Genomic DNA, 12,024 nt, shown 5'->3' with positions numbered 1-12,024 from the left:
GTAATGGTTGGTGCCTGGTTATATTAGTAATGGGTAATGGTTGGTGCCTGGTTATATTAGTAATGGGTAATGGTTGGTGCCTGGTTATATTAGTAATGAGTAATGGTTGGTGCCTGGTTATATTAGTAATGTGTAATGGTTGGTGCCTAGTTATATCAGTAATGAGTAATGGTTGGTGCCTGGTTATATTAGTAATGGGTAATGGTTGGTACCTGGTTATATTAGTAATGGGTAATGGTTGGTACCTGGTTATATTAGTAATGGGTCATGGTTGGTAACTGGTTATATTAGTAATGGGTAATGGTTGGTATCTGGTTATATTAGTAATGGGTAATGGTTGGTGCCTGGTTATATTAGTAATGGGTAATGGTTGGTACCTAGTTATATTAGTAATGGGTAATGGTTGGTAACTGGTTATATTAGTAATGTGTAATGGTTGGTGCCTAGTTATATTAGTAATGGTTGGTACCTGGTTATATTAGTAATGGGTAATGGTTGGTGCCTAGTTATATTAGTAATGAGTAATGGTTGGTGCCTAGTTATATTAGTAATGGGTAATGGTTGGTGCCTGGTTATATTAGTAATGAGTAATGGTTGGTGCCTGGTTATATTAGTAATGGTTGGTGCCTGGTTATATTAGTAATGGGTAATGGTTGGTGCCTAGTTATATTAGTAATGAGTAATGGTTGGTGCCTAGTTATATTAGTAATGAGTAATGGTTGGTACCTGGTTATATTAGTAATGGGTAATGGTTGGTGCCTGGTTATATTAGTAATGGGTAATGGTTGGTACCTGGTTATATTAGTAATGGGTAATGGTTGGTACCTGGTTATATTAGTAATGGGTAATGGTTGGTACCTGGTTATATTAGTAATGGGTAATGGTTGGTGCCTAGTTATATTAGTAATGAGTAATGGTTGGTGCCTGGTTATATTAGTAATGGGTAATGGTTGGTACCTGGTTATATTAGTAATGGGTAATGGTTGGTACCTGGTTATATTAGTAATGGGTAATGGTTGGTGCCTAGTTATATTAGTAATGGGTAATGGTTGGTACCTGGTTATATTAGTAATGAGTAATGGTTGGTACCTGGTTATATTAATAATGGGTAATGGTTGGTACCTGGTTATATTAGTAATGGGTAATGGTTGGTACCTGGTTATATTAGTAATGGGTAATGGTTGGTATCTGGTTATATTAGTAATCAGGTACCAACCATTACTCATTACTAATATGGTTGGTACCTGATTATATTAGTAATGAGTAATGGTTGGTGCCTAGTTATATTAGTAATGGTTGGTACCTGATTATATTAGTAATGAGTAATGGTTGGTGCCTGGTTATATTAGTAATGAGTAATGGTTGGTACCTGGTTATATTAGTAATGGTTGGTACCTGATTATATTAGTAATGAGTAATGGTTGGTACCTGGTTATATTAGTAATGGGTAATGGTTGATGCCTGGTTATATTAGTAATGAGTAATGGTTGGTGCCTGGTTATATTAGTAATGGGTAATGGTTGGTGCCTGGTTATATTAGTAATGAGTAATGGTTGGTGCCTGGTTATATTAGTAATGTGTAATGGTTGGTACCTAGTTATATTAGTAATGAGTAATGGTTGGTGCCTGGTTATATTAGTAATGTGTAATGGTTGGTGCCTAGTTATATTAGTAATGAGTAATGGTTGTTAGAAGTGTAGCTACTTCATATAAATAAAAATAGTTTTCTTGCTTAATTATTCAAGAAGTGGTAAATGTGTTGTTTAAAAATATGAGGTTGTTTGTGCGTGTGCGTAGGTGTATGTGTGTAGATGTTTGTGCATAGGTGTATATGTGTGCGTAAGTGCGTAGGTGTGTGTGCATAGGTGTGTATGTGTGTAGATGTGTGTGTGTTTCTTACAGTACTTCCAGGCTCCTCAGTGCTCTGAAAGCTCCGTCCTCTATGCAGCTGATGTGGTTCTTATCCAACTGACTAGAGACACAATAGGGGCAGAAAGCATTAAAACACACACACACACAAACACAGACAAACAAATGTGCAATACACTGCAACACGTTCCTGTTCCCTCCATCCCTCCCTCTCTCTTTCTCTCTTTCCTTTCTCACACCCATTTTAAACAGTCACATTATTAAATAAACAGCTGTTTGTATTAACGGTCATCAATAAACATCATCTTTCCAATACCAGCTACTCAGCACAACACCCCAATGATCTAAAGCACTGGCATCAATCTTACAATCTATAGCATTTTCTCTATAGTCCAGATATAATCACACCCTGACACTCTCTCCTCAGAGGGCAGATATAATCACACCCTGACACTCTCTCCTCAGAGGGCAGATATAATCACACCCTGACACTCTCTCCTCAGAGGGCAGATATAATCACACCCTGACACTCTCTCCTCAGCGGGCAGATATAATCACACCCTGACACTCTCTCCTCAGCGGGCAGATATAATCACACCCTGACACTCTCTCCTCAGAGGGCAGATATAATCACACCCTGACACTCTCTCCTCAGAGGGCAGATAGAATCACACCCTGACACTCTCTCCTCAGAGGTCAGATATAATCACACCCTGACACTCTCTCCTCAGAGGGCAGATATAATCACACCCTCACACTCTCTCCTCAGAGGGCAGATATAATCACTGACAGGGAGTACAGTCAATGTGGGTAAGTGGACAGTGAGCTAGTCATCTCTCCTCATAGACTGTAGGGGAAGGAGCCAGACTGTGCAGACACTTTATCTACTGTGATAGCACCATCAATCTGTCTGTGTGTGTGTGTGTGTGTGTGTGTGTGTGTGTGTGTGTGTGTGTGTGTGTGTGTGTGTGTGTGTGTGTGTGTGTGTGTGTGTGTGTGTGTGTGTGTGTGTGTGTGTGTGTGTGTGTGTGTGTGTGTGTGTGTGTGTGTGTGTGTGTGTGTGTGTGTGTGTGTGTGTGTGTGTGTGTGTGTGTGTGTGTGTGTGTGTGTGCGCGTGTGTGCGATCTCCGGTGATATACTGATCTACTGTCCCTAGAGCCACCTAACTGACTGAGGCTCATTAACATACACAGAGGTGACAGACAGAGAGGCCCAATACCACGTCTGTGTGTGTCTGTCTGTGTGTGTTAGTGTATATGTGTGTATTACACTGATCTGACAAAAACAGGATTTTATGAACACGTTCTTCCTTTGTCTTGGTGTTATATGAGATCGTAATGGTAAGACAATATGTTGAGTTACTATTGAGAGTGAAAAGATATTCATCTATCCATTCATTCATTAATTTATTCATTGATTAATTGATTAATTCAATTTATCCAATCATCCTTCCATTAATTTATTCATCCATCCATCCATTAATTTATTTATTCATCCATCCATACATTCCTTTCTTCATCCATCCATCCATCCATTCATTCATCCATCCATTCATTAATTTATCCAATCATCCATCCATCCATTAAGTTATTTATTCATCCATCCATCCATTAATTTATTCATTCATCCATCCATCCATTAATTCATTCATCCATCCATCCATTAATTTATCATCCATCCATCCATTAATTTATTCATCCATCCATCCATTAATTTATTCATCCATCCATCCATCCATTAATTTATTCATCCATCCATCCATTAATTTAATTTTTTCATTCATCCATCCATTAATTTATTCATCCATCCATCCATTCATTTATTCATCCATCCATCCATTCATTTATTCATCCATCCCTTAATTTATTCATCAATCCATCCATTCATTTATTAATCCATCCATCCATTCATTTATTCATCCATACATACATTAATTCACAATGTCTTCATTAATGTACTAATCTGAGACTGAAGATTCCCTCACAGGTTCTTGATGTCTGTAGCTCCTCTGAAAGCCTTCCTGGGGATGGACTGGATGTTGTTCTCACTCAGATCTCTGTGAAGACAACAACATGAGGACGTTAGATCAAAGACACTGTTACACAACCTTTACTGTTACACACATGTTACCCAGCCAGGATAGATAGAGGTTATGTAGGAGGAAAACCACCTATCCAGGATAGATAGAGGTTATGTAGGAGGAAAACCACCTAGCCAGGATAGATAGAGGGCTATGAAGGAGGAAAACCACCTAGCCAGGATAGATAGAGGGCTATGAAGGAGGAAAACCACCTAGCCAGGATAGATAGAGGTTATATAGGAGGAAAACCACCCAGCCAGGATATATAGAGGGCTATGAATGAGGAAAACCACCTAGCCAGGATATATAGAGGTTATGTTGGAAGAAAACCACCTAGCCAGGATAGATAGAGGGCTATGAAGGAGGAAAACCACCTAGCCAGGATAGATAGAGGTTATGTATGAGGAAAACCACATAGCCAGGATAGACAGGTTATGTAGGAGGAAAACCACCTAGCCAGGATAGATAGAGGTTATGTAGGAGGAAAACCACCTAGCCAGGATAGATAGAGGGTTATGAAGGAGGAAAACCACCTAGCCAGGATAGATAGAGGTTATGTAGGAGGAAAACCACCCAGCCAGGATAGATAGAGGTTATGTAGGAGGAAACCACCTAGCCAGGATAGATAGAGGTTATGTAGGAGGAAAACCACCTAGCCAGGATAGATAGAGGTTATGTAGGAGGAAAACCACCTAGCCAGGATAGATAGAGGTTATGTAGGAGGAAAACCACCTAGCCAGGATAGATAGAGGGTTATGAAGGAGGAAAACCACCTAGCCAGGATAGATAGAGGTTATGTAGGAGGAAAACCACCTAGCCAGGATAGATAGAGGTTATGTAGGAGGAAAACCACCAGCCAGGATAGATAGAGGTTATGTAGGAGGAAAACCACCTAGCCAGGATAGATAGAGGGCTATGAAGGAGGAAAACCACCTAGCCAGGATAGATAGAGGTTATGTAGGAGGAAAACCACCAGCCAGGATAGATAGAGGTTATGTAGGAGGAAAACCACCTAGCCAGGATAGATAGAGGGCTATGAAGGAGGAAAACCACCTAGCCAGGATAGATAGAGGTTATATAGGAGGAAAACCACCCAGCCAGGAGATATAGAGGGCTATGAAGGAGGAAAACCACCCAGCCAGGATAGATAGAGGTTATGTAGGAGGAAAACCACCCAGCCAGGATAGATAGAGGGCTATGAAGGAGGAAAACCACCCAGCCAGGATAGATAGAAGGTTATATAGGAGGAAAACCACCCAGCCAGGATAGATAGAGGTTATGTAGGAGGAAAACCACCTAGCCAGGATAGACAGAGGTTATGTTGGAAGAAAACCACCTAGCCAGGATAGATAGAGGTTATGTTGGAGGAAAACCACCTATCCAGGATAGATAGAGGTTATGTAGGAGGAAAACCACCTAGCCAGGATAGACAGAGGTTATGTTGGAAGAAAACCACCTAGCCAGGATAGATAGAGGTTATGTTGGAGGAAAACCACCTATCCAGGATAGATAGAGGTTATGTAGGAGGAAAACCACCTAGCCAGGATAGATAGAGGTTATGTAGGAGGAAAACCACCTAGCCAGGATAGATAGAGGTTATGTAGGAGGAAAACCACCTAGCCAGGATAGATAGAGGTTATGTAGGAGGAAAACCACCTAGCCAGGATAGATAGAGGTTATGTAGGAGGAAAACCACCTAGCCAGGATAGATAGAGGTTATGTAGGAGGAAAACCACCTAGCCAGGATAGATAGAGGTTATATAGGAGGAAAACCACCCAGCCAGGATAGATAGAGGTTATGTAGGAGGAAAACCACCCAGCCAGGATAGATAGAGGTTATGTAGGAGTAAAACCACCTATCCAGGATAGATAGAGGTTATGTAGGAGGAAAACCACCCAGCCAGGATAGATAGAGGTTATGTAGGAGGAAAACCACCCAGCCAGGATAGATAGAGGGCTATGAAGGAGGAAAACCACCTAGCCAGGATAGATAGACGGCTATGAAGGAGGAAAACACTCTGAGATTATTGTAACACATGTGTGGTGGATGGGCTAAAATGAATAGCAACTATACACAAATGAAGAAGCTCTTTCAGTCTGAATGAAATGTAGTTTTCTATACTTCATGGAACAGTAGTTACGAACAAAGAGCTGAGCAAACCACTCAGCTGTGACTAAAAGCTTCCTGGGGACTAAACTCTCTGTAGCAGCATTCTATTCTTTATCAAGATGAACAGGGAAAAAACCAAAGTCATTCATCTGTATAGCTGTAACAGTACCAAAAAGCCCCAGGTGTGGAGTGTATCAAGATGAAAAGATGAAGAGGGCTACATCAGAGTATTAGCTGTATTATGTGGTGTTCCCTCATGCTAAAACATTCCCTAAGGAACTCTGTGAGACCTAGTGAGAGGTGTCCAACTCAGTGCCTAAACACAAACCTTTGAAAAAGGCAAGAGAGGTCCTGTTAGGACTTTGAGTGAAAGTTTTAATGCATGTGTGTGAGAAAGACGGTTTGTTTGTGTGTGTGTGTGTGTGTGTGTGTGTGTGTGTGTGTGTGTGTGTGTGTGTGTGTGTGTGTGTGTGTGTGTGTGTGTGTGTGTGTGTGTGTGTGTGTGTGTGTGTGTGTGTGTGTGTGTGTGTGTGTGTGTGTGTGTGTGTGTGTGTGTGTGTGTGTGTGTGTGTGTGTGTGTGTGTGTGTGTATAGAGCGACAGATGGAGAGAGTGGAGGGGATGGTCAGGAGAAAAGGCAGAAAGAAAGAGAGAGATACACAAGTAGTTATAGTTTTAATTAGCATGTCATTGTTTGGTGGTTAAACGATGTTCTAACCTCCTCCAGAGAGATGCTGTACCTCTTATCGTGCCACACAGGGAGCTCCTGTCTTACTCCCACAGCCCAACAGACCTAAACAGAACACTCACGGTCCCCTTATTAAGAGAGGCTTACAGAAGACACACACCGTACCCCCCCCTCTCTCTCTCTTTCCATCCATTTATCTTTCCCTCCATCTCTCTTCTCTCCCTCTCTCTCTCTTTTTCCCTCCATCTCTCTTCTCTCCCTCTCTTTCTCAATTCAATTCAATTCAATTGACTTTATTGACATGGCAAGTTATTATTACTTACATTGTCAAAGTATACATATCGAAAAATTTAAATAAAATATATATGTATATATATACACAAAATATATATATATTTATATATAAATAAATGGTGGGACTAACAGCAATAATAATAGTAGTAGTGGACATGGGATTACCATTAACAACAACTACAACAACAATATTAATCAGAACAACAATACATTAAAGCAACAGTAGTAGACCAGTGTCAACATGACTGAGAAGACACATGACCTGGTACGAAAGACAAAACAAAACTAAGCTAAATGGGAAATATTATCAACATTACTTAGCATTTTTCACTGGCTGTCCCTCAGGCTGTGGCAGGAGGACACATATTTGGCTGCCAAAACATTTTGGCTTTTCACCCAATAAATATTTGAATTTTTCTTCATCTTTTATAGTTTCAAATTCTTTGTATTGAATTATAATTTTGGGAAAGAAATATGCTCTTAGGTCTGCGTATTTGTCACAGTGTAGTAGGAAATGCACTTCTGTCTCTACCTCTCCCCTGGAGCAGAGTGAGCACAGCCTGTCCTCTCTGGGCAGCCAGGTTTGTCTGTGACGACCGGTCTCTATAGCCAGACTGTGCTCACTGAGTCTGTACCTAGTCAATGTTTTCCTCAGTTTTCTATCAGTCACAGTGGTCAGATAGTCTGCCACCATGTACTGTCTGTTTAGAGCCAAATAGCATTGAAGTTTACTTTGATTTTTTGTGGTGTCTTTCCAATAGGTTATATATTTTTCTTTTTGTTTTGTGATGATTTGGTTGGGCCAGATTTTCTGAGGGCTGTCCCGAGGCTCTATGGGGTTGGTTTGGGTTGGTGAACTGAGCCTCAGAACCAGCTGGCTGAGGGGACTCTTCTCTGGTTTCATCTCTTGACATTGTAGAGCTGTGTGATGGAATGTTTTAGGGTCACTTGTTTTTAGATGGTTGTAAAATTTGATGGCTCTTTTTTCTATCTCTCTTTCTCTCTCTCTCTCTCTCTCTCTCTCTCTCTGTCTCGATCTCTCTTTCCCTCGATCTCTTTCTTGCTCTCTCTCTCTCTCTTTCCCTCCATCTCTCTCCATTCTCTTCCTCTCTCTCTCTCTCTTTCCCTCCTTCTCTCTCTCCCTCTCTCTCGCGCTCTCTCTCCCTCTCTCTCTCACTCTCTTTCTGTCTTTCCCGCCCTCTCTCTTTCCCCCTCTCCCCCTTCCCACTCTCTCTCTCGCTTTCCCTCCAACTCTCACTATCTCTCTCTGCCTCCCTCTTTCCCTCCATCTCTCTCCCTCCCTCTTTCCCTCCATCTCTCTCTCTCCCCCTTTCCTCTCTCTTTCTCACTTTCCATCCATCTCTCACTATCTCTCACCCTCCCTCTTTCCTTCCCTCCCTCCATCTCTCTCCCTCCCTCTTTCCCTCTCTCTCTCTCTCTCTCTCTCTCTCTCTCTCTCTCTCTCTCTCTCTCTCTCGCTCTCTCTCGCTCTCTCTCGCTCTCTCTCGCTCTCTCTCGCTCTCTCTCGCTCTCTCTCGCTCTCTCTCGCTCTCTCAATTCAATTCAATTCAATTCAAGGGGCTTTATTGGCATGGGAAACATGTGTTAACATTGCCAAAGCAAGTGAGGTAGATATTATACAAAAGTGAAATAAACAATACAAATTAACAGTAAACATTACACATACAGAAGTTTCAAAACAATAAAGACATTACAAATGTTATATTATATATATACAGTGTTGTAACAATGTACAAATGGATAAAGCACACAAGTTAAAATAAATAAGCATAAATATGGGTTGTATTTACAATGGTGTTTGTTCTTCACTGGTTGCCCTTTTCTTGTGGCAACAGGTCACAAATCTTGCTGCTGTGATGGCACACTGTGGAATTTCTCCCAGTAGATATGGGAGTTTATCAAAATTGGATTTGTTTTCAAATTCTTTGTGGATCTGTGTAATCTGAGGGAAATATGTCTCTCTAATATGGTCATACATTGGGCAGGAGGTTAGGAAGTGCAGCTCAGTTTCCACCTCATTTTGTGGGCAGTGTGCACATAGCCTGTCTTCTCTTGAGAGCCATGTCTGCCTACGGCGGCCTTTCTCAATAGCAAGGCTATGCTCACTGAGTCTGTACATAGTCAAAGCTTTCCTTAAGTTTGGGTCAGTCACAGTGGTCAGGTATTCTGCCACTGTGTACTCTCTGTTTAGGGCCAAATAGCATTCTAGTTTGCTCTGTTTTTTTGTTAATTCTTTCCAATGTGTCAAGTAATTATCTTTTTGTTTTCTCATGATTTGGTTGGGTCTAATTGGGCTGTTGTCCTGGGGCTCTGTGGGGTGTGTTTGTGTTTGTGAACAGAGCCCTAGGACCAGCTTGCTTAGGGGACTCTTCTCCAAGTTCATCTCTCTGTAGGTGATGGCTTTGTTATGGAAGGTTTGGGAATCGCTTCCTTTTAGGTGGTTGTAGAATTTAACGGCTCTTTTCTGGATTTTGATAATTAGTGGGTATCGGCCTAATTCTGCTCTGCATGCATTATTTGGTGTTCTACGTTGTACACGGAGGATATTTTTGCAGAATTCTGCATGCAGAGTCTCAATTTGGTGTTTGTCCCATTTTGTGAAATCTTGGTTGGTGAGCGGACCCCAGACCTCACAACCATAAAGGGCAATGGGCTCTATGACTGATTCAAGTATTTTTAGCCAGATCCTAATTGGTATGTTGAAATTTATGTTCCTTTTGATGGCATAGAAGGCCCTTCTTGCCTTGTCTCTCAGATCGTTTACAGCTTTGTGGAAGTTACCTGTGGTGCTGATGTTTAGGCCGAGGTATGTATAGTTTTTTGTGTGCTCTAGGGCAACGGTGTCTAGATGGAATTTGTGGTCCTGGTGACTGGACCTTTTTTGGAACACCATTATTTTGGTCTTACTGAGATTTACTGTCAGGGCCCAGGTCTGACAGAATCTGTGCAGAAGATCTAGGTGCTGCTGTAGGCCCTCCTTGGTTGGTGACAGAAGCACCAGATCATCAGCAAACAGTAGACATTTGACTTCGGATTCTAGTAGGGTGAGACCGGGTGCTGCAGACTGTTCTAGTTCTCTCTCTCCCTCCATCTCTCTCTTTCCCTCCATCTCCATCTCTCTCTCTCTTTCCCTTCTCTCCCTCCCTCTTTCCGTCTCTCTCTGGTTCATCTCACAGTTTCCCACTAGTTCTCCTTTGGTATGTTGATTAATCGTTTCACAGACATGGTTTCAGCATCATAAAAAAGGAATGAAAAAATCCCTGGTGCCACTGAGAACAGTAAGAGTTGTGTAATATATCTAATGAATGGTTGTTTGTTTCTTTATGCTCTGCAGCAATTAAAACAGCCGTCTGCAGGCCGCTGCAAATATACCATAATTAACCATGGTATTTGCACGGCCATCATTTTTTTCTTCTGTTTTGAATATTTATGACTCTCTCACACACACACACATTCTCCAGTAGCAACTATAAAAAGGACTCCACTGTGAAGTTTGAGTTGTATTAGTAAATGACTGTAACCCGCCTGGTCTTGTCTCATAGGCTAAAGTCATTAAGAGATGAGTGTGTAAGCAGTTTTACTTGGCTCCTGTTCTCACACACACACACACACACACACACACACACACACACACACACACACACACACACACACACACACACACACACACACACACACACACACACACACACACACACACACACACACACACACACACACACACACACACACACACACACACACACACACACACACACACACACACACACACACAGAGTTTATCCTCTGAGTCGTCCACTAACAACCACACCATACCTGAAGCAGGTGCTGTTACCAGGACGTCAGCTCAACAAGCTATTCAATTCTATCTGGAATTATCAGGCTCTCTGAAAAACACTGCATGCTCTCTGAACATGTTTTCATTCAATCAATATATAATTTACTGAACAAAGACAACACAAGTTAATACTGTATTGTCACGCCCTGGCCTTAGTATTCTTTGTTTTCTTTATTATTTAAGTTAGGTCAGGGTGTGACATGGGAAGTTTGTGTGTTTTGTCTAGTTTAGGGTGTATGTATTGTTTAGGGGGTTTTGTATAGTGTATGGGGTTGTGTTCAGGAGAGAGGTCTAGGAAGGTCTATGGTTGCCTGGTTTGGTTCTCAATCAGAGACAGCTGGTTATTGTTGTCTCTGATTGGGAGCCATATTTAAGGCAGCCATAGGCTTTAGGTGATTGTGGGTAATTGTCTATGTTCTATGTTGCATGTGTGCACTTAGTTCGGTTTAGCTTCACGTTTGTTTTGTTCATTTTGTAAGTGTTTGTTTTTTCCCTTCATTAAAAGAAGATGTATTTTTCACACGCTGCGTTTTGGTCCTCTCTTCCACGTCAAGACGATCGTGACATGTATAATGTTTCACATTCTAATGGTATTGGGTGAAAACAGCACTTAGTCTTCAATATATTAGTCTCTTCTCCAACATGAAAACCATTCAACATCTCGTAGCTTTTCCTGGTGCCTGGGTTGCCAATCTGTTTGTAATTTAGCCAACCCCTTTGTTATTGTCTTGGCAAGGCATGTTGCTTTGACCCTGGCCGTGACCCCACTTTCCGAGGGGAAGATGGGATATGCAAAAAACACATTTCAAATTGACACATTCGTATAATACACATATTTAACAGCACAAATTATTTATTAACCAACTCCTTTGTTATTGTCTTGGCAACCTATGTTGCTTTAAACAGAAACAGTCAGGCAGCCATGTTGCTTTAGACAGAAACAGTCAGACAGCCATGTTTCTTTAGACAGAAACAGTCAGACAGCCATGTTGCTTTAGACAGAAACAGTCATGCAGCCATGTTGCTTTAGACAGAAACAGTCAGGCAGCCATGTTGCTTTAGGCAGAAACAGTCAGGCAGCCATGTTGCTTTAAACAGAAACAGTCAGACAGCCATGTTTCTTTA

At 41.5% G+C, this 12,024-nt stretch overlaps 1 protein-coding gene across 4 annotated transcripts in view; it reads right to left on the bottom strand.

Annotated features, from left to right (window-relative positions):
- The window catches only part of LOC139580477 (slit homolog 1 protein-like), a 213,467-nt gene that overhangs the window by 92,673 nt on the left and 108,770 nt on the right, over positions 1-12,024 (bottom strand). For all 4 annotated transcript variants that reach the window (XM_071409214.1, XM_071409212.1, XM_071409213.1 and 1 more), the window contains exons 5-6: positions 3,854-3,925; positions 1,901-1,972 (exon numbers count right to left, since the gene is read on the bottom strand). In XM_071409214.1, coding sequence (XP_071265315.1) covers positions 1,901-1,972; positions 3,854-3,925 — 144 coding nt within the window. The remainder of the gene's footprint in view (positions 1-1,900; positions 1,973-3,853; positions 3,926-12,024) is intronic.

The sequence above is a fragment of the Salvelinus alpinus genome, chromosome 7 (genome assembly GCF_045679555.1).
Source record: "Salvelinus alpinus chromosome 7, SLU_Salpinus.1, whole genome shotgun sequence".
In the NCBI taxonomy this organism is placed as follows: domain Eukaryota; kingdom Metazoa; phylum Chordata; class Actinopteri; order Salmoniformes; family Salmonidae; genus Salvelinus; species Salvelinus alpinus.
Note: the sequence above shows the minus strand (reverse complement) of the source record. Positions and strands in the feature narration are given on the sequence as shown.